Source organism: Muscardinus avellanarius, assembly GCF_963383645.1.
Source record: "Muscardinus avellanarius genome assembly, chromosome: 6".
Taxonomy (NCBI): Eukaryota; Metazoa; Chordata; class Mammalia; order Rodentia; family Gliridae; genus Muscardinus; species Muscardinus avellanarius.
Genome location: NC_137791.1, coordinates 139,182,840 through 139,204,905, shown reverse-complemented (window position 1 = coordinate 139,204,905; position 22,066 = coordinate 139,182,840). Strand labels below are relative to the sequence as shown.

Sequence of the window (22,066 nt, the reverse complement as noted above, 5' to 3'; positions counted from 1 at the left end):
GGGAGACCAGAACGCCGGGCGCCGCGGCGCCGACGAGAGCTGGTGGGCCCTTGCCGGCGCCGACGGGCCGGGCGCTGGGGCCCTCGGCAGCTGCCACCCTCTGCCCGCGGGAGCGCTGCCCTAAGGGCAGACGCCGCTCCGGACTCCGAGGGGTGGCCGGGCGCCGTCCCCGCCCGAAAGGCGCCCTCCGGAGCCGCGGGCAGTGTCCGCACCCCTCGCCCGCCCTCTCCGACTCAGGAACCGAATCGGGAGGGGCGCCGCTGTCCCCGCACGCGCTCCAGCGTCTGGGACATTACCAGGTGTGTTTTCAGAACAAAACGCCCAGTGCCTCTAAGATGGCTTCCCAACGTTCTCCAGTTACTACCCCACCTTTGACAGAAACTTGGTTTAAATATGAGGTAAAAGCCGGGCGTGGTGGGCACGCTTGTGATCCCAGCATTTGGGAGGCTGAGACCGGAGGATCGCGGTTCGCGGACAGCCCCGGCTACTTAGTGAGGCCCTCCGCAACTCAGAGACCCGGTTTCAAAATAAAGAATAAAAACTAGGGCTGGGGGGGGGTAGCTTGGAGGTAGAATACTCCTGGGTTCCATTCCCAGACCCACAATAAATAAATAATAAGAGATAAAAGCCAGGCGCACACTTGTAATCCCAGCGTTCCGGAGGCTGAGACTGGAGGATCACACAGGTTCAAAGCCAGCTTCAGCTACTTAGTGAGGCTCTCAGCAACTTAGTGAGACCCTGTTTCCAAATAAAATATTAAAAAAGGTCTGGGAGTATAGCCTGGAGGTAGAAAGCCTCTGGGTTTCACCCCCAGTACCACAAAAAAAAAAAAAAAAAAAAGAATAAAAAATAGTGCTGGGGGGGTAGCTTGTAGGTAAAATACTCCTGGGTTCCATCCTCAGACCCACAATAAATAAATAAATAAATAAATAAATAAATGATAAAAGCCAGGCGCCCACTTGTAATCCCAGCATTCAGGAGGCTGAGACTGGAGGATCGCAGTTCGTGGACAGACAGCCTCAGCTACTTAGGCTCTCTGCAATTCAGTGAGACCCGGTTTCAAAATAAGGAATAAAAATTAGGGTGGGGGGGTGTCACTCGGAGGTCGAATGCCCCTGGTTTCCATCCCCAGACCCGCAAAAACAATACATATGTATGTATATATACATACAATAAAACATTGTATTATTTTTATATATATATATTGGATTTTTTTGGGTTTTTTTGCTGGGATTACAAGTGTGCGCCACCACGCCCGGCTAAGGGTTGGGGGGTTTTAACTCAGGTAAAATTCTTCTGGGTTCAATCCCCAGTTCCACCAAAACAAAATAAAAACAAAGCAAAATAAAGCATAGTACTTCAATTATTTTATTAAATACTTTATTATTTGTCTACATTGGTCTTTATAAAATCACCTGGCCCCTCAGAGGTGTTCCTTGAAACACTGGCTGGATCCGGTCCACTGCACCGGCCACCTTAGTGCCCCAGGGGACCCCACAAAGCTAAGCTTGCCTGGTCATCCTTGGGAAACCCCTGGAGCTAGGTGCAGCCTTGGGTGAGCTGGGCTGGCTGGGCCTGCCTGCCAGCTTCTAACATCCAGGCATTGAGATTTCAGGCCCAGGTGTACGGGCAGCCTCTCTCCCTGCTATATGCACCATCAAAACCCTGATGGCTGGGGAATCCTCTTCAGGACCACCCCACCCAGGGAACAGTGCCTGGCCCTGTGCCGCGTCCCCACTGGCTTGCCCCACACTGCCATGTTCTGGTCTTGCCTCGGGATCCCCCAGGCCCTCTGGCCCCATGAGACAGTGGAGGCCTCCTGCCTGTCTCCTACCTCCTCATGGAGGAGCAGCCGCTCATCTGGACACAGCCACCAGGAAGTCCCAGGCCAGGCTGGGCCTTCGCACTAGGACGGGCCTCCACACTCCCCTCCACAGTCTAGCTCCACCCCAGGTCTTCCAAACAGCCTCCGTGGCTTGAGAGTGGTTCCCAGCACCACAGGGCCAGTGACCAGCTCCAGGACAGGCTGGAGAGGAGGCCTGGGCCAGCCTGGGAGGAGCAGGTGTGCTTGGTTACAGTTAAGGCAAAGTGGCCAAGTGAAGGCCATCAGGGAGGCCCCAGGGCCTGAGGACTCGGGAGTGCCCTCGGTGTACTCACCCCATCTGGAAAGTGGGTGGAAAGAAAGTGCTGGCGGCCTGGAGACAGGGTGCCTTGCAAACACTTTCAACAGATATCAGGCTCAAGGCAGAGTGGCTGCAGGTGGTGTGCTTTGAACAGAGCCCTTTGCCAAGGCCTAAGGGGTCTGGCTGATGTCTCGAGCGCCCACAGGTGCAGTGGCGCCAGGGTGCAGACAGGCAAGGCCCCCAGGGCCCTGCCCACACGCTGAGCTTCAGCGCACAGTGCACACGTCCAGGATGCAGAAGCGGGCACGGCAGGTGGGGCAGGGCACGCGGCTGGCTAGCCAGGTGTCAGGGCGCTGGGGGTCCTGGCGGCTGGCAAACCACTTGCCCATACAAGTGAGGCACCACATCGGGCGGCAGTAGCACTGCTGGCACTCGCCTGCGGCTGGCTCCTGACATGTCTTCACCAACTTAACGCTGGCACGCGTCTGCATGCAGCCAATGCAGGCCTCCAGCTCCTGCAGGGTCACAGAGGGGACTGCAGGAGCCCAGCCAGCAGCCCTGCGAAGCCCACCCCCGCCTTGGCCCAGCCCCTACCTGGCTGCTGGGCACAGAGTAAGCTGGATTGACCTCCACCAGGGAAGCGAATGTCTCCAAGAACAGGTCGCCCAGGCTCTGGCGGATGACCACATTGGCTGCACTTCGGATGGGTGCCCGGAGCTTCTCGCACAGCTCCCCATACTCTGCGGAGTTCAGCCTGCAGGAGGTGCAGCCTTGTGGGCTAGGCCCCTCACCCGAGCAGCCGACCTAAGGTTGGCCAGGGAAAACCAGCTGCCCGGAGTGGTGCCCAGGGCTGCAGCCAACAAAGAGGGACGGAGGTGGGGAGAAGAACTAGGAGCCACCAATGTGTGGTCCTGGGCTACCCCAATAAGCTGCGTAGGAGGCTCGGTGAGAGCAGGAAGGGCCGCACATGGGGACCGGCGGGAGTGCAGGAGGCTGGTGCTGACTGGTCCCGCCCAGGCCCCAGGAGTGCCTCCCAAGGGGAAGAAGGCCAGAGCCTGTGCCTGCTCCAGGGCTTACCGGATGTCAAAGGGCCGCACAGCAGGGCTGCTGCTGGCCACATGGATGGTGAGAAGCTGCACAGGCAGGTTGGAATCTGGTGAGAGCTCATGCTGCCGAGACTCTGTCACGGTCAGGTGCACGTCCTGCTGCTGGGCCACACGCACGCGATATGTGGTAACCTTCATCACCCACGTGTCTGTCACAATCACCCGGGCTCCCGGTGCCCCAGTAGCAAACTTGTCAATCCTTCGGAACTCTGTGTTGATGGAGGAGGCCACAGCCTGCCAGCCGGACTGCGGGAGCGCATAGAGGGCCAGGGTTCGAGCCAGTGGGTGGCGGGCCCAGTGGTCCTGGGACCAGTAGTAGATCAGGATACAGGCCACAGAGGGGAGGATGGCGGCCAGCAGGAGGAAGAGCCGCCAGGCTTCCGGGGCCCGGCTGAGGGAGTAGAGCTGCTTTTCTGATGCTGCAAAGCACATACCCACATAGTAGCCTGCAAAGAAGAAGGTGCCTCAGGGGTAATCAAGGTTCACCTCCCTTCCTGTGGTGGCTGTGAGGGGCACAGTGGCACTGGGGATTGAGCCCAAGGCCATTCTTTCTGAGTCACACCCCCCAGGCCTGTTTTTTTTTTTTTTTTTTTTTTTTTTTGAAACAGGGTCTCACTAGATTAATGAAAGTCTATTTGCTGAGGCTGTTTTTTTTGTGTGTGTGTGTAGGGGGGGGCCTGGGGATGGAACCCAGGGGCATTCGACCTCCGAGCGACACCCCCAGCCCTATATTTTATTCTTTATTTTGAAACCGGGTCTCACTGAGTTGCAGAGGGCCTCACTAAGTAACTGAGGCTGTCCGTGAACCGCGATCCTCCAGTCTCAGCCTCCCGAATGCTGGGATTACAAGCATGCGCCACCACGCGCGGCTCAGCTGAGGCTGTTCTTGAACTGGCAATCCTCCTGTCTTAGCCTCCCAAGTACTAGAATTACAAGCATGTTCCACTATGCCTGGCTTTTCTTTAGGTACTGTGTAAAACTAAAATGACAAATTCAAAACATTTTCCCCCAATGTGTGGTGCCAAGGTGCAAAGACTGTGAGGACTGTGCTGGGAGCTGACCAGGCCCAGGTGACCAGGGCAGAGGGCCAGGATAAAAGCTGTGTCAACAGAGGAAGTGGCCCCTCCCTTCTCCCAGCACAGGTACAGCACCCTGTTGCCTGTATCCTGAAAAAAAAAAAAAAAATCTTGGAAAACCAAAAGCAAACACAACAAAGTTGGTCACAAAACTGACCTTTAGCCTGCAGGGGGCAGATACCTGAGCCAGAGCTTGGCCTCTCAATTCCACCACCTGTCAAAGACAGACTGACATGGCCCATCCCAGAGCTGGGACACTGCCAGAAAGTAAGCCAATACCCAAAAAGTGAGGGAGCACACTGCGAGGTGGTGGGAGGCAGCTTCAGGGCCCGACTGGCCAGAGCAAGACAACATGAATGTCAAAATCAATGACAATGGAGACAGGAAGGCACCGCATGAGCAGAATCTACTTTGTTAAAATTAAAAGTGTGTGTGTGTGTGTGTGTGTGTGTGTGTGTGTGTATGTGTGTCCAGATCACTGCATGTTAAGTGAATGAATTATATAGCAATAGAAAACTAGTATCTGCAAAACCTGTATACTTTTGCAAAGTTAAAAATAGAAAACAGACACACCCATCTGTAAGCCCAGCTACTGGGTGCTCTAGGTGTAGCCTCCAGTGGACAACTTGTGCTCCCTCAGTTTGGGTTCCCCTTGGGTCAATGAGCGAGTCAGTAAGGGCCGCAGAGAGTAGCTTCAGAAACCCACCCCTTGTCCTCAGGGGGACAAGCTGGTCAGGGAGCCCCACCAGTGCCGGGTCCTCAGGCCAAGAGACCAGCAGGCCAGGACGCCCATCCCCATCTGTCCACTGAGCTCCCTCAGCCCACCTTCCCACCAAGGCAGGCCTGGGTGCCTCCACCCCACACTACCTCCAGCGGTCAGTGCCCCGGCTGCTGGGTCCTCCTGCCAACCTTTCCCCAAGCCCATCCTCCAGCCAGCTCACAGACCCACCTCTCAGAGCCCTGCTAACAGCGGGGTCACTGCCTGGACGGCCTGGGGATCTTGGCCTGGCAGGGAACTCTGCATCGCCCTCATCTTGACCTCCCACCCCCGCCTATCCTCCCATGCCCACCTTCAGGGCAACTCCACCATCTCCAGGCAGTCCTGTGAATGCTTGTGCTGGAATCAGCCAACAGGGACCCTTTTCTTGGCAACTACCCCCCAACACTGCAAGCTCGAGGGCTCGATCCCGCACCCCAACGTCGGCGGTGGTCAGCTCGCGCCCTTCTCCCGGGCGGCCGCCGCCCAGCCAGAGCTAAGTGTGCCCTCTGCGCTCGCGGGGTGGCCCGGCCGCCTCGCCGCCAGGACGGACCGGCTCCCGGGCCCGTGCGGGCGGGGCGGCTAAGAGGGGCCCCACCTGAACCTCCCGGCCGCGCCTCTGGGCTCCGGCGTGCACCCCGGCGTGTCGCCCACCACGGGCCCCGAGGCAGGAGGCTCACCGAGCGGCAACAGCGAGTGGCACACCAGGGTGGCGGCCGTGCGGCGCATGTGGTAGCGCACGAAGGCGGCGTCCTCGCTGCCCAGCCAGCCCGACAGCAGGTTCTGCACCGTGAGGCCCGCCGAATGGAACTCATTGGGCGTGAACACGAAGCACACGGCGAAGACCAGGTAGGCCAGCGTGAAGGTCACTTCCGGGCTCTCCATCTCGCCGCCGCCTTCCCCAGCCGGGGAGGAGGCCGGAGCGGCCAGTCCCGGGGGCCGGCGGGTGGCGGCCGCTGCCGGGAGGCCGCGCGCGCGGGACACTGGGAAACTGAGTCGACAGTCGGCCGCCCGCGGGCACGCTGAGCGGAGTACCAACAGGGAGGCCGCCCGCGGGGCACGCCGGGAGTTAGGCCGCCCGCGGGGTGGTCTGGGAGATGGAGTCCTCTACCGCAGGGCACGCTGGGAGAACAATCGAGCCCTCGCTCGAGGCAGTGGTGCGCGGTGGAGAGTCCCCGCGACGGCGCGGCCCGCCCTGGAGCGGTCCTAGGAGTCCCATTTCACAGCAAAAAATAACTCAGGCCGGGCCCTGCCCCGCAGCTCACGAGCGCCCAAGACGGACACCCGCGAGCCGGAGCCCCCGCTCGTACCGCCAGGCCCCGGAAGCGGAACTGCCCGCGGGCGGGGCGGGGCCTTGCGGCTCCCCAGGGGTCGCCCGAGGCCCCGCCCCCGGCCCGCGCTGATTGGCGGCGTGGCGCTAACCGTCGGTATTTGAATCGGCGGGCGCGGCGGGCTGCGATCGAGGCCGGGGACGTGGTCGCGGCTCGGCGCTGGCCGTCGGTACTTGAGTCGGTGACTGGCTGGGCTCTCGGGCGCGGCGCTCCTCCTTCCCGGCGGCGGGCAGGTAGGGGCGGGCAGGGCCGGGTGGGGCCGCGGGCCGCCCTCGCCTCCGACCCCGCCAGCCCGGCCTCGCGCCGCAGCGAGCTGCCCTCTGGGGCCCGCCGGGCGCCCCTGCGGCGGGAGCCTCTCCTGCGGGCCGGGGCTCCGCGGCGGAACCCTCGCCCCGCGTCTCTTCCCGCAGCGCAGCGTTCCTGTCCGCCCCCTGCTCTTGGACGCGCCTGACCGCGGTCTCCGCCGCTCCGGAGACCCCTGCCCGCGCTTTTGCAGTCGTGCTCTGGCACTTCTGGCCCCGCGGATGCTGTGCGGTGCCTGTCCTCTCGCCGACAGGCTGGCTGCAACCCGGGGCGAATGGCCGTTCAGGGAAGCCTTCTTCCCGTGCCTCCCAGCTACTGCTTTCCTTGTCTCCTTTCCGCGTCCTCCCCAGAAAGTGCGTAGTCGGGATCTCTGGAGCCAGGCCACGGGCCTCTTTTCTTCCTCAGTTCCAGCCGCCAGCGTGGCTTCGTCTTGCCTCGAGTACCACCTGTAGGCTGATTGAGGGGGCGGTATGTTTTTCAATCTTAAACACCTGCAAGTTCTCTGTTGCTCTTCCCAGGAGCTTAAGCAGATTTTACGAAGCCAGCACCTGCTGGCCTTGTGAACTAGCAGGAGCAGCTGCTTGCTTCTCCCAGGGTAGTTCTTCAGCGCCCCACCACCTGGGGGCCATCACCGACTCCAGCAGGTCCATCTTCCATAGACGTGTGGACCCTGACCTCTCCTCACCAGGCTGGTGCAGCGACATCAGAGTGGCCTTATGTGTTGGCTCCTGCGCCACAAAGGGCATCAGAGCGCGGTCCCTCCTGGTCAGGTTTTGGGGGTGTTTTGTCCTTGGTAATGGGGATTGAACCCAGGGGCATTCTGCCTCTGAACTACATCCCTGCCACTTTCTTCTTTTGAAACAGGGCCTAAGTTGCCGAGAGCTCACTAAATTCCAAGGCTGACCTCAAGCCCGAGCCCTCCTGTCTAGACCCCACAGTGCTGGGATTCCAGGCGTGCGCCACCACAGCCAGCTTTGTCACCGTCTGCTCAAGAGCTGCCTTCAGTGGCCTCCCCACTGTTAGCAAAAACTGCCTTAAGAAAGCTGGGCTACAGTTCTCCATCTTCCTGCCTGGAAGGCCTCTTCCGGTGCATGTGTCCTGTGAGCCCAGGCTTGTGCATCCCACGGCCCCATCTCCTGCCAGCAACCTAAGCGTTGCTTTGGCTTCTGCTTTCCTGTTTCCACATGTCATGTGTGGACCTCCTGACCAAGCCAGGTCCGACTTTACCCCTCTGGCCACAGCAGACTAGGCTCCCCGCTCCCCTCTTCCTTCCCTGTTCATCCGCTCACAGACCCGCAGTGGCCAAGCCGAGCCAACGAGGCCCCCTGTGTTGCTGACCTCATCCCCCAGCCTCATCTAGGCTCCTCACCTGAGTTCCCAGGCTCCTCACCTGAGTTCCCAGGCCCACCAGCACCAGGTACCATTGGGTACGTCCGTCCTCTGGTGGCACCTAGATCAGGAGTACTCTGAGTGAAAGGACAATGACCAGCATGAGGATCTGGGAAAGCAGAATGGAGCTATTCTAGAATCTTCTGGGTCTGCCTGGAGGCCCCTATAGCAAAGCACTGAAAAACTGAACCTTCCGGCTGGCTTACCTTCGCCCAGCTTCTCCTCCGCGTCCACCCTGCAAATACCCTGGGCTTCTCTACAGGTGGGCGGCTACAGACCAGAGCTGCCCTCCTCTTTTCCCCTCCTGCAGATCCAGCACAGCTGTGCTCATCTTTATACTATGCGGAGCAGGGCTTTCTCTGACCTGTAAGCTTCCTGACAGGCCAGATCTTCCCGCTCCCCACTTTGGCCCAATAGCATGCTGCAGTAGGAGGCATTCACTCTGAGCCTGGGCCTCTGCCAGGCTTGGCCCTCTGCTCCTGGTCCAGGAGGTGGCATCCTGCCTGAAGTCTCAGATGCAGATGCACTCTGAGACTGCCCACCTTCAGAGGGCACCGTGCAGGAGGGGCGTCTCCGTGTTTACCGTGAGGCAGCGCTGCCCCGGGTGTCATGACGCCCTGTCACTGCCTTCATGCTGACACAGATGTATTATGCTTTTCCAGAATGAGTCTGCAGATCTTAAATGACGAAAATGTCATCAGTGAAAAAAGTACAGACAACTGTGACTTCCTGTTTTCACCGCCAGAACTTACCGGAAGATCGTCTGTCCTTCGTCTGTCACAAAAAGAAAATGTGCCACCCAAGAACCAGGCCAGAGCTGCGAAGGTGAGTGTAGACTCGAAGGCCTGTGCTTGCCCCATGCCGCGAGCTGGCTCTCGGGACCTGTGGGCCGTGTGGTTGTGAGGACTGGCGTGATACCACTGTCCTCCTCGCCCTCCAACAGGTGACTTTCCAGACACCTCTGCGGGACCCACAGACACACAGGATCTTAAGTCCTAGCATGACTGGCAACCTGGAGGCGCCTTTTGTTCTGGAGGACAGCACTGCGCTAGAAAGCCATTGCTATGCCTGGACACAGAAAGAGAAGTAAGTGTCCACCGTTTAGTGTCCCGTGACTCGGCCGCGGGCCTGTGGGAGTGCGCTCTCCTGCCACACCTCGCTGGCTCCTGCTCGGCTCTGCTCTGAGCACATGCGCTGTGTGGCTGTCTGTCAGTAGGAAATTAATCGTAGATACTAGAGAGAAGTTTCCGTTTCATGCTCCATTCCTTTGCTGTGCCCTTGGCAGTCAGTCTTTTTTTTTCTGTAACTTGAGGAAAGAAACATCCTGACTCATCTCCAGGGAAGAGGTCTGCAGATTCCTTCCTCTGGCATTCTCTTGTCTCCATTTAGAGTAGAGAAGCTGTCCAAGGATCCACATGCGGAGCCGAGAGAAAGAAAGACAGAGTGCTTGCCGGGCTTTGCCGTGGGAGTGCACGCCTGTAATCCTGGGTCTCGGAGGGCTGAGACAGGAGACCACAGGCTTGAGAGGCCAGCCGCAGCAGCTTAGTGAGACAGTCACCAACATGGCAAGACCCTGTTTCAAACTAAAAAACAACAAAGAGCCGGGCGTGGTGGCGCACGCTTGTAATCCCCGCGCTTGGGAGGCAGAGACAGGAGGATCGCGTAGGTTCAAAGCCAGCTGCGCTGGCTTAAGAGACCCTGTTTCCAAATTAAAAAATATAAAAATAGGTCTGGGAGTGTAACCCGGAGGTAGAAGAGTTTCCAGGAACCCCAGTACCACCAAAAAATTAAAAAATAAATTAAAAAATAATAACAAAGGCTGGAGCCGGAGCTCAGAGGTAGAATGTCCCTGGGTTTAACCCCCAGTACCAAACAAAGGACCAGACTCCCTCTGAAGCCACTCAGAAGCACGTGCCCACAGGCAGGAGAAGCCCCTCTGCAGGCACATTGGGCGCCAGGTGCCAGGCAGTGCAGGTGGCCAGCCTGCTGGCTCACGAGCACTCTCTGGGCTTTGCCCGGGGGCAGCCTTTCTCCTGTTGCCATCACAGCTGCTATCTGTGTTCAGTGCGAGAAGGGCCTTACTGCCTGATTTTGTGCTGTGTTTTGCTGATTGACTATTCAAAACTTTTCTTTTGGGAGGTGAGGGTAGGTATAGGGATTGAACCCAGGGGCATTCCATCTCTGAGCTACATCCCAACGCTGTTGTATTCTTTTTCTTTTGAAACAAGGTCTCCCTGAGTTACTGCATGCCTGCAGTCCTATCACAGGCTTTTAAGTATTAGGATTACAGGCATGCTCCACCACTTTTTCTATCCTTAACTTTCTTCTTTTTTGTGGTACTGGGATTGAACCCAGGGGACATTGTGCCTCTGGGCTATACCTCCAGCCTTTTTTTTTTTTTTCCCAGTACTCAGGGATGTTCTCTGAGCCACACCCCTAACCCTATTTTTTATTCTTTATTTTGAAACAGGGTCTCACTGAGTTGCAGAGGGCCTCACTAAGTAGCTCAGGCTGTCTGTCATCCGTGATCCTTCTGTCTCAGCCTCCCAGATGCTGGGATTACAAGCGTGCACCACCGTGCCCGGCTCTATTTTTTTATTTTAAAACAGTGTCTTGCTAAATTGCGGAGGCTGGCTATGAACCTGCGATCCTCCTGTCTCGATCTCCCAAGTACTAGGATTACAGGCATGTACTAACATGCCCAGGTACCCCTGGTTTTTGTTTGTGGTGCTGAAGATTGAACCCAGGGGCATTCTGCCTCCAAGCTACACCCTTGGCCCTGTTTTATTTTTTATTTGGAAATAGGGTCTCACTAAGCTGCTGAGAGCCTCACTAAATTGGTGAGGCTGCCCTCAAACCTTCAATCCTCCTGTCTCAGCCTCCCAAGTACTGGGATTAAAGGCTTGTGCAGCCGCAGCTGGCTCCCTGGGACCTTAACTTTAACATGAGAAAGCTGTGACTCCAGGGCCCTGCATCTGAATCACTGAAATGCTGAGGCCAGCCTCTCTGAGCCCTCTGAAGACCAGGGAGCTCTCCCCAGACAAACAGCCTGTGGCCCTCCTGCTTGCAGTCAGGCCCACCTAACCCTCCATCTCCAGCTGCCTCAGTGGACCTGTCAGGCCCTAGGGCTCTGTCGTGCTGCTGCCTGGAACCCTCGGATAGGAGGCACTGCAAGGACAGCGTTCTAGGGAGATGCTCTCTGTCCTGGCACCCCCTGCGGCAGTCTAAAGGCAACGTTGATGCTCGGCTTCCCTCTCCCTGCTGAAAAACGAACCTTGCGTGCTCTGCCACCCTGGCCACTGAGCGCTGGTCCCCGAGTGGAGGGAGAGTGGGTTAGTGAGAACCATCCACGTGAACTGCTAGGCTGCTATACCTCTCTTGAGCCCAGCATGCTGCTCACCTGTGGGTGTGAGCTTGGTGAGATTTAAGCCAGAGGAACGGGTTGACCAGATGTTCTTGGTTTCTGTATTGGGCTAATGCCATTTCATGGGCTGAAATTGAGTTGAAAAGCTCAAATGCTCTAGTGCTAACTAGACCTATTTCTAAAAAGCCAACAGTTCGCCAAGGAGGAGGACATCAGAGCTACCAATGGAATTCTCCAAAAGCAAGCAGAGGGCAATATCGACCCTTTTCTAGAGGATACAAACTCAGCTCTTGAAGAGGATAGCTCCAGCAAGTCTGACTCTGCCCCCCAGGCTGACCTGAGTTCCTCAAGGTCTTCCCAGAGCCCAGGAAGTCCTGGAAACCAGATGTCACCCCCAGGACAAGTGTCTGGCAGCCCTGGGCAAGACTCAGAGGGAAACAGCTGTCGTTCTTTAGTCAAAAGCCTGCCGTCTGCTTCTGAGACCCTGGAAGACCCGCCTGGGACAGCGTCCCAACATGAGGCAGCGACTGCCCCCAGAGACTCTGGAGAAAGCTTGCACAGGGCTCCCCTGGACATGGCTGCCTCACCTCCTGGCGCAAGCCCCGAAGGTCCGCAAGGAGGAGCACCCCCCACAGACCTGGCCAGCGAGGCCCCTGCCTGCCTTCAGGTTGTGGACAGCCCCAAGCCAGCAGCCAACACCCAGCCTCCTCCCCATGTGTGCCCAGCCGGCCCCATGCAGGCTGGTGAGGCCACAGCCCCATGTCCTCGGGAAGTTGCTGGCCAAGTAGCCGTCCTGCCCCCGTGTGAGCCCACATGGCCAGGGCTTGACTCCTCTGAGGCCACAGCTGCGAGGGAGGCTCTACCACAGAGCTGGGGAAAGAGACCCGAAGGCAGGCAGGAGCAGGCCCCCGAGGAGGTGGCCGAAGGAGACAGGCACCCTCAACCTGCTCCCCGGGGCTCTTACCACCTCGACTCGGACAAGCTGGATGACCCAAACGTCAACCCATTCGGAGGTGACACAGAGGCCCAGGCCCCAGGAAACCTCTTAGCCAAGCATCTGAGTGCCGGGCCTGCAGGGGACTCTCCTCCCAGCCAGTAAGTGTGCAGAGAAGCGCATGTCGCATTCAGAACAGCCACCTGCTCAGAGGAGGGTGTCCGGGGCTGAGGAAGCACTGCCGCTGGGTGCCCAGCTCAGCCAGGGAGGGGCTTGGGATTACTGAGCATGCTCCTAAAGAGGGATGGATGAGCAGAAGCTACCACAGCAAGGCGCTGGCCCCCAGTGTGTCCCCCAGGGAGCAGCCGTGCCCTGAACCGGGCGCGCTCACCCCACAGCCAGGCACACACCTCAGTGCGGAGCAGGGTGGCGGGGTACCAAGCCTCTGCTGACTGTCTCTAGGCAGCTGTATTCAGCCCCGGCGGGTGACACACATGTGGTGCAGATGACGACGGAGACCCCCGGAGCCAAGGACGAGGTACAGGTGCGCACAGGCACGTCCCCGCGCTGCCTCCCCGTCACGCGTGGTGCAGGCAGTGAGGGCAGGAGAGGCTGCTGGCATCTGCTGGTGGTGGGGTGGGCACATTGCCCCTCCCTTCCTGGTCCTCTGGTGAAGTTGCGGGCACGGGGGGCGGGGGGGGGCGGAGGTAGAGCCCACACAGGGCCTGACTGGGAGAGATGACACAGATATTCCAACCTTCCCTCCAGGGGGGGACCGCAAGTCCCTCAGGTACCCTGGCTCCCACCAGGTGTCTGGAGAGTGAGCTGATAGCCACACCTGCCCAGCCGACACACGACGCTTCTCAGCAGGGACTGGCGCCCACCTTGGAGCCAGAGGAGTGCTTCAGGGACCCAGCTGAGGGTATGCAGCCCCGGGTGTCACTTGCCTTGCCTGAAGGGTGCCAGGCACTTGTGTTCCGTGGCCTGGTCATTCTGCAGGCTGTTCTGTCTCGACTTTGAATGGTCTGTCAAAAGATGGGCATTGGGCCAGGCCTGGTGGTGTGTGCCTGTAATCCCAGTACTTGGGAGGCTGAGACAGGATTGTAATTCAAGGACAGCCTCAGCAGTTTAGCAAGACTCTCGGCAACCTAGTGAGACCCTGTTACAAAAAGAAAAGAGATGGGCATTTTTAATAGAACGGGGTTGATATCTTTACTGTAAAGGACCTCTAGAGATGGAAGTTCAGACTCTCAAAGTAGGCAAAAGATGGGAACAAGGCAGCACACAGGGAAGGTACTAGCAAGGTAAGCAGCAGGTACCCCGGATAGTCGGGGAAACACTACTCAGATGCGTTCGACAGGAACTTGGGGTTGAATCAGTTTAGGGGATATACAGCAACTTGGAAAGATCTCCTTTTTGGCTACTTAAAACTCAGTCATCAAGAAAACTGCAAGTAGAATGTAGGGGTTTTTTTTTTGGTTTTTGTTTGTTGTTGTTTTTTTGTGGTACTAGGGGTGGAACCCATGGACTTTCTACCTCCGGGCTACACGCCCAGACCTATTTTATATTTATTTGGAAACAGGGTCTCACTAAGTTGCCGAGAGCCTCACCAAGTAGCAGAGGCTGGCTTCGAACCTGTGCGATCCTCCTGTCTCAGCCTCCCAAGCGCTGGGATTACAAGTGTGCACCACCACGCCCAGCTCCCCAGTTCCATTTTAAAAAAGAAAAAAGTAATGCTGTTCTTCATGTTTATGTCAATGTGTTCACCATTTCTTGAGGTCCACACCTAGAGATGGAGTCGCCTCATCATATGTGGTGGCTGTGCTTAGCTGGCCGACTTGCCAGGCTGTTTTCCCAAGTGGCCACACCACCACATCACCAACAGCATAGGGCTCCCGCTTCTGCACATCCTTGCCAACACGCACCTGTCGTGTTGGTTCCTGCTGTCCTAGCAGGTGTGAAGGAGTACCTCATTTCCTAACAGCTAGTGGAGCATCTTTTCATGTTTTCATTGGCCATTTACATATCCTTGGACAAATGTCTATTCAAGTCCTTTCCCTTTTTTTTTTTTTTTTTTTTTTTTTTGTGGTACTGGGGTTCCTGGAAACCCTTCTATCTCTGGGCTACACTCCCAGACCTATTTTATACTCTTTTATTTGGAAACAGGGTCTCTTAAGCCAGCAAGTCTGGCTTCGAACCTGCGCGATCCTCCTGTCTCAGCCTCCCAAGCGCGGGGATTACAAGCGTGCGCCACCACACCCGATGTGTTCCCTGTTTTTTAAGTTGGGTTGTCTTGGCCGGATGTGGTGGCGCACACCAGTAATCCCCGTACTTGGGAGGCTGAGAAAAGAGGATTGAAGATTCAAGTCCAGCCTCAGCGACTTAATGAGACCCTGCTTTGAAATAAAAGTTTTTTGTTTTGTTTTGCGGGTCTGGTGATGGAACAACCCAGGTGCATTCGACCTCCGAGCTACACCCTCTGCCCTATTTTTATTTATTTTGAAACAGGGTCTCACTGAGTTGCGGAGGCCCTCAAATAAAAGTTTTTAAAAAAAAGACTGTGGGTAAGCCAGGCATGGTGGCACATGCTTGTAATCCCAGTACTTAGGAGGCCGAGACAGGAGGATCACAGGTTCACAACCAGCCTCAGCTATTTAGTGTTGCCCTCCACAACTTAGTGAGACCCAGTTTGTTTTTGTTTTTGTTTTTGGTGGTACTGGGGGTGGAACCCAGAGGCTTTCTACCTCCAGGCTACACTCCAGACCTATTTTATACTTTATTTGGAAACAGGGTCTCACTAAGTTGCTGAAAGCCTCACTAAGTAGCTGAGGCTGGCTTCAAACCTGTGTGATCCTCCTGTCTCAGCCTCCCAAGGGCGGGGATTACAAGCGTGCGCCACCACGCCTGGCTGTGAGACCCAGTTTTAGTATAAAGAATAAAAAGGCACATTCATTAAAAGGGCTGGGGTATAGCTCAGAAGTAGAATGCTCCCTCGGTTCAATCCCCAGTACTGCAAAAAAAGAGAAAAGACTGAGTATAGCTCAGAGGTAGAATGTCCCCAAGTTCAATCTCCAGACCAAAAAAAAAAATTTGAGTTCTCTTTTGTTGCTAAATTATTAGAGGTCCGCCTACTACCAAATACCCGACTTGAAAAGCACCGTTGGCCTTCAGTCTCCTTGGGCTGCATGTGCCATTGGGTTCATTTAGTCTTGGGTAAGAAGTGCTACAAGATAGAGTGCTGCTGCTGCTGCTGCTTTTTGTTTTTTGATTTTTTTATTTTTGTTTGTTTTGTTTTGTTTTTGTGGGTCTGGTGATGGAAGAACCCAGGGGGGGCATTTGACCTCCGAGCTACACTCCCTGCCCTATTTTTTATTCTTTATTTTGAAACAGGGTCTCACTGAGTTGCGAAGGGCTTCACTAAGTAGCTGGGGCTGGCCACGAACCGCGATCCTCAGGTCTCAGCCTCCCAGATGCGGAGATTGCCAGTGTGCCCACCACGCTGGCTCAGAGTGCTTCTGTACTGAGCATGTCTGAAGATGGAGAGGCAGGCTCCCCCCAGACACGCCCAGGGTCTCCGAGGCTGCTCCCTCAGAGTGGAAAAGCCTCTGGCCTAGTGGCGGGGACCACTGCATTTACTTCACCAAAACCTGGTCCCTTCCTGCTGAGCACTTTGGGTCGTCCGTCCGCGCTGGGGCGTGGCCAGTCCAGTGGCCGTGACACTTTTCCCTCTCAGTTCTAGGCACAGGTGCTGAAGTGGATTATCTGGAGCAGTTTGGAACTTCCTCGGTAGGTACGGGGCCCAGCGTCCTGACAGCTGTGCCTGTCACTGCAGGGCACATTTGTGCATGTCCTTGGCTCAGCAGCATCCCGCAGGCCAGGCAGAGTCCAGACCCCAGTGCCCGCTCTGAGACAAGCCTGGGCACGTCCCACTGCCGGGAAGGAGGGGCGGGCCTCGGGCTGCTAGTGCGTAAGGTCCCCTTGGGGCTGTGTCCATGGGACAGCATAGACTTGCCACCTTGCCCATCCTTCCAGTTCAAAGAGTCGGCCTGGAGGAAACAGTCCTTGTACCTGAAATTCGACCCCCTCCTTAAAGACAGCCCTCTGCGACCAGTGCCCGTGATCCCTGTGACAGAGAGGTATGTCCCTCTGCGAAGCTTTCAGCATGGTTGGTTGTTACTAAGCACCCCTCTAAACTGGGGGGGGGGGGCACACCTGTAATTCCAGTACTTGGGACTAAGACAGGAGGACCACAGGTTCAAGCCCAGCCTTAGCAATTGAGCGAGACTTGCAGCAACCTAGAGACCCTGTTTCAAAACAAAAAATAAAAAGGGCAGGGGTGTAGCTCTGAGGTAGAACGCCCTGGTTTCAGTCCCTCCTCCCCCCCAAAAAAGACCTCTAGACTCAGGGGGTGCGACCTGCATGGGAAAGCAGCCGCGGGCAGCGAGCAGACAGCAAGCCTGGAGCCAGCCTCACGCAGCAGGCAGTGGCACCCACCGGAGGGCCTGCCTGGCTCAACCGTGGTGAGCGCAGGAGGCTCGGGTAGGCCCACGCCACAGAGCAGAGGCTGGCCATCCAGGCCCGCGGCCGCTCGCCCACCGCCTGCTGCTGGTACGCCACACCTGCTGGCCAGGGCCAGCCAGTTCCCTCAGACCACCAGCGGCCACGCCGCCGTGAGGGCAGGTTGGTGGCCTTCGGATCCAGAGACACTGTCTGGCTCTGGTGGAAGCCCTTCTGCCTCCGGGCTACACTCCCAGACCTATTTTTTTATATTTTTATTTGGAAACAGGGTCTCTTAAGCCAGCGCGGCTGGCTTCGAACCTGCGCGATCCTCCTGTCTCCACCTCCCAAGTGTGGACATGTTTAATTTCAAGGAGAATGACTTGCTAAGCAAGTCATGAACCCCAGCGCTCAGGGGGAAGAGGGGTTGCTTCCCTGACTCGTGACTCTCCCTGCACGTTGGGCGTCCAGGCATGGCCTGCCGTGTATAGCCAGACATTAGGCCCGCTCACCAGGGGAGTGGCCCGGGTGACAGGAGGGAGAAGGCACTCAGGTCGGTTCTGTGTTCCCCCAAGGCAGGGCTCGGTGAGGATTGGACACGGCAGCCAGGCGTGATGGTGCGCGCCTGCAAGCCCAGTTCTTGGGCAGCTGAGATGGGAGCGTGGCAGGTTCAAGGGGAGCCTCAGCAACTTAGGCCATTTCAAAATAAAAAGGGCTCGGGGTCTAGCTCAGAAGTAGAATGCCCCTGGGTTTGCTCCCCAGCACCACAAAAAAAAAAAAAAAACAATTGGCCACGACTAGGCACAGTGGTGCGCCGAAGGGACGGAAGGGTTTCGAGTTGAAGGGCAGCCCGGGCAACTTGGGAGCCCTCGAGGCTGGGGTGTGGCTCAGTGGGAGGGACTTGGCTGCCCTGTGTCCTGCTCAGTACTAAGCGGCCAGAAGGTCACTGGCTCCCTCTTCGGTCTCAGCACACAGGAGGCAGAGGCGCCCTGCTCGGGAGACCTGCCGGGAGCTGCGCTCGTGGACTTGGACTTCTTGGGTGCCCTGGAATTGCCTGTAAGCACTTTGGTCTCTTTGGAGCAATATTCTTGTGATCTAGGAGCCACAGATGGTCTGAGGGCCTGTATTTGCATTCCTGGAGTCTACAGCCTTCAGGTCAGGTGGTGGGTGCGGCTCGACAGCCGGTTCCTGACACAAGGGTCTTATCCAAGTCCCTCCTGAGCTGCCTGCTGCAGAAGCGTGGGCCTTGGGTTCCAGCCAGGTTGGGCCGGCTCGTCTTCCCTATGGCAGCCTGCAGGCAGGAGGCGGTGAGGGTCAGGCTTATGCTCGGCTTCTCCCTGGCCCCGCAGGTACCAGGCCCCGCCCCGTGCCTCCTGGAGTCTGGAGGTCCGCCCCTGCCCGTGGCGCCCATCGTGGAAGTGCTTCAGTATAGCCAGAGGGACCTGGATGCAGCGGTAAGGATGCAGGCCGCAGCTCCTGCCTAGAACTCATGGGCCTTTCTGAGAAGTAGCCGAGAACCAGGAACACATGGCTCCATGTGGCCTGGCGCCGGCCCTGCTGAGCCACGGCAGCTGCTGGTGTCGGCCCTTCATCCCCCCGCCCTCAAAATGGCACCGCTTCCCAGGTGGGCGAGGACTCCAGGTTGTCCAAGCCAGCAGCTGCCAGCGGCAGCCCCGCCCCAAGCTCAGCCCGGCTTCCCTCCCCTCAGCCTCCCCGAGGGCGCGGGCCTGGGGATGGCCTCGCAGGGTATGGGCCCTTTGGGAGCGCCTTGCTCCAGCCGTCCTCCTGTTGCAAGTGGGCACAGACATCTCCCAGCGTTGAGGGTGGTCTTGCTGCGACTCACCTGGGGTCGCCCCTTCCAGCTCCTCCCCACCCCGCAGGCAGCAGGGCTCTGGACAGGTTAGAAGGCTGTCTCCCTCCCTCGGTCTGACGCACCCGCCTGCCCTGCGTTGCCAGGCCTCGCCCGTCTCTCCTTGCCCCTTGTGCACGCAGGGACCTCAGCCTCAACTCCAGCTCGGTCGCCTCAGAACCTGGGCATTCCCTGAGAGTCCAGGTCCCTCAGGCCCCACTCTGAGCTGCCTGCCTGCTTGGCCGTGTGCACACAGGGGGCCAGGTAGCCCAGGAGGACAGCTGGCAGGTTTGGGCCAGCCCAGGTCTGCTCCGGGGTGGCCCACAGTGACCCTCGGGATGGTGCCCTCGCAGGGTACACCCAGGCTGCCAATACCAGGAGCCCACACCGGCCACCACCACCCAGCCGCCCTTCATAAGGGTCTGGACCTCGCTTTTCACTTGGGCCCTGGCCTGCACCTACTCCACAGCTGGCTGGAATGGGGTCGGAGCCTGCCAGGGCTCTGGTAGGTGGACATACGGGACACATGCTCCCTGGGCGCCCATTAGGTCCCGCCAGAGCAGGTGGCCCAGGTGAGCGCCACCAGGGAGCCCGTTTCCTCGCCTGGGGGCGCCCACTGGCCAGCCTGCCGTGTGGCCCATGCAGGTGGATGCGGCACAGAAGGAGAGCCTGGAGCTGAGGAGCAGGTGTGAGGAGCTCCAGCTGAAGAACCTAGAGATGGGGTGAGGCCCGCCCCGACCCCACCCACCTGGGCCGCCTGCAGCGCCCACCCTGAGTGACCACCTGCTCTTCCCCTGCAGGAAGGTCATGGATGAGTTTGAAGGGTTTGTGTGCCAGACGATGGGTGAGTGCCAGTTGCTCTGCTTCTGTCTCCCTGCCCCCTGGCCACACCATCCGTGTCCTCTGCAGCTTCTAGGGGTGGGGGTCCACAAGGTGGCAGCCTAGTGCCCGGCACCCATTGACCCTGAGCCATCAGTCAGAGCCATCGAGGGCCAGTTGCTGCCTACCTGTCCACAGTGGCCCTGCACAACCTGCCCTTACCTGGGGACCCAAGGCTGGGCTCCTGGAGGTGTCCTTGGGCCTGTCATGCACTGGGTGTGGCTTGGTACCCTTTCAGCCTTCCATCTGGCTGCACGACCTACCCACGCCATTGCCTGACCTTGAAACCACACCAGCACTGCCTGCAGGGATTCCCTCTCCAGGGACCTCACTGCCACCTCCCACTCTGGGCTCCCTGTGGTGACGAAGCAGCTGTGTGTGGGCCTGTGTCCTGTCCCAGAGAACCCTGCAAAGGGGGCTCGTCAAACCGCGGGACGTCCGATGGGTCCGCCCACCTCTCCCGCTCTGCCAGCCTCGTTTTTGTGGCTGGATGTGGCACCAGTGTAGTGGTTGCCCCTGAGCCCACATGCTTGATTTTCTTAAGAGGAGACTCGGAAACAGAAGCAGCTTGCCACAGCCGAACTCCAGGAGGTTCTGAAACAGAAGGACCAAGTGACTGCAGACCTGAACTCCATGGAAAAGTCCTTCTCTGACCTCTTCAAGCGCTTTGAGAAGCAGAAGGAGGTGATCGAAGGTTACCGCAAGGTGCGTGGTGCTGCCTGGCCTCGCGGCCCTTGGTCCGTGCCAATGGCGTCAGGGCGTGCAGCATGCTGGGATGGCGGTTGCTGTCCAGTAGATGTGGGGGGCAGGGCTAGGAGGCGGTGGGGACACATCCCAGGGAGGGGCCTGGGGAGCCCACGGGACGGCTCAGGGACTGGCATTCCTGCGAGACACCATCTGCACCACAGCCAGTGGTGAGGGCTTTGAGCGGGGTTGTCGTGCGGGAGGGCTCTGGCTCTGGCCCTGGCTTGCCATGCTGTGGCGGCCGGGGGCCAGGAGCAGGAGCGGTGGTGTCACGTGCTCCTCAGGGCGGCATCTCGCTGGGTGTGAGACATCTGGGGAGCCAGGCCAGGTGTGGCCCCGGCATGTCCTGCGCGTGGCCTGTGCTCTTCGGCAGGGCTTAGGCAGGCCCCGGTCCCAGCCGGGAGGGCCAGCGCTGTCCTGCACCAGATGGGGAGCGGGACTGGAACACGCAGAGACTTTCCAGAAGGAAAATGGGAAGCGCTGTCTTGCTGCCAGCGTCCCCCAAAGCCTCCAGGGTCTACAGTCTGCCCTGACCCCGGGGCCCCAGTTTCCGACAAAACACTAACAGCTCAAATGCACTCATTCCTAAAGAACGAAGAGTCACTGAAGAAGTGTGTCGAGGAGTACATCGTGAGGATCGAAAAGGAGGGCCAGAGGTACCAGGCCCTGAAGGCCCACGCCGAGGAAAAGCTCAGGCTGTGAGTGGGGGTGCTGCCCTGGGCCCGGAGGCTCCCTGGCCCTGGCCCTGGCCCAGCCCGCTCAGCTCAGCTCTGCCCTCCAGGGCAAACGAGGAGATCAGCCAGGTCCGAAGCAAGGCCCAGGCAGAAGCCTTGGCGTTCCAGGCGAGCCTGAGGAAGGCACAGATGCAGGTGTACTCACTGGAGAAGACTGTGGAGCAGAAGGTGAGTGTGCCACCCGGCAGCGCCTCCAGGGGGCCACAGCCAGCCTCCTCCAGCCTCCACCTGCCTGGGCAGTGGGCAGCACCTACTGCAGTCGCTGCTCCCTCTTCTCCTTCAGACTAAAGAAAATGACGAGCTGACCAGGATCTGTGATGACCTCATCTCCAAGATGGAAAAGATCTGACCCGAGCCACGGCCGCCACCCACCCTCCTGTCTGTCTGTCCTTCTGTCTGTCTCTGTCTGTCTGTCTGACTTATCTTAATTTTGTGCTTTTCTCTCTTAACCTCATTTTCAAACTAGATTGCTTTTTAAAAGATTAAATAAAGTTTCTTTAAGTGCAAACTCTGAAGTCACTCGTGTGTGTGTGGAACTGGTGACTGAACCCAGGGGTGTTCTACCTCTGAACTACACTCTGGCCTTATTTTACTTATCTTTATTTACTTATCTTTTTGTGTGTGTGGTACTGGAGATTGAACTCAAGTCCATTTTATCTCACACTCCCAGCCCGATTATACTTATATTTTGAAACAGGGTCTCACTAAGTTGCTGAGGTTGGCCTCAAACCTGTGATCCTCGTCTGTTAGCCTCCCAAGTTCAAGGGTTACAGGCACATGCCCCCATGCCCAGCTTTTTTTTTTTTTTTTTTCCCTGATTTTGTGGCACTGGGGATTGAATTCAACCTCCAAGCTACACCTCTATCCTTACTTTATATTGTTTGGAAATAGGGTCTTGTTAAGTTGCTGAGAACCTAGCTAAGTTAGAGACAACCTCAAACTTGTGATCCTCTCATCTCAGCCTGCCAAGTACTGGGGTT

The 22,066-nt window shown here is 57.8% G+C and overlaps 2 protein-coding genes across 2 annotated transcripts; one reads left to right on the top strand and one right to left on the bottom strand.

Moving 5' to 3' along the window:
• Positions 1–2,389: 2,389 nt before the first annotated feature.
• TMEM129 (transmembrane protein 129, E3 ubiquitin ligase) lies at positions 2,390–5,947 on the bottom strand (the record flags this gene model as incomplete). Its single annotated transcript, XM_080697604.1, has 4 exons — positions 2,390–2,638; positions 2,718–2,877; positions 3,201–3,675; positions 5,743–5,947. 4 exons carry the CDS (start codon positions 5,945–5,947, stop codon positions 2,390–2,392), a joined length of 1,089 nt encoding a protein of 362 aa, XP_080553730.1.
• Positions 5,948–8,748: 2,801 nt separating this feature from the next.
• Positions 8,749–21,435, top strand: TACC3 (transforming acidic coiled-coil containing protein 3; the record flags this gene model as incomplete). Its single annotated transcript, XM_080697299.1, has 17 exons — positions 8,749–8,910; positions 9,029–9,171; positions 11,636–11,869; positions 12,050–12,192; positions 12,295–12,544; positions 12,846–13,019; positions 13,193–13,305; positions 16,117–16,169; positions 16,416–16,519; positions 17,849–17,936; positions 18,230–18,334; positions 19,375–19,451; positions 19,530–19,573; positions 20,153–20,313; positions 20,944–21,050; positions 21,134–21,254; positions 21,370–21,435. The coding sequence occupies 17 exons, from the start codon at positions 8,749–8,751 to the stop codon at positions 21,433–21,435; spliced, it is 2,145 nt and encodes a 714-aa protein (XP_080553425.1).
• Positions 21,436–22,066: the final 631 nt, after the last annotated feature.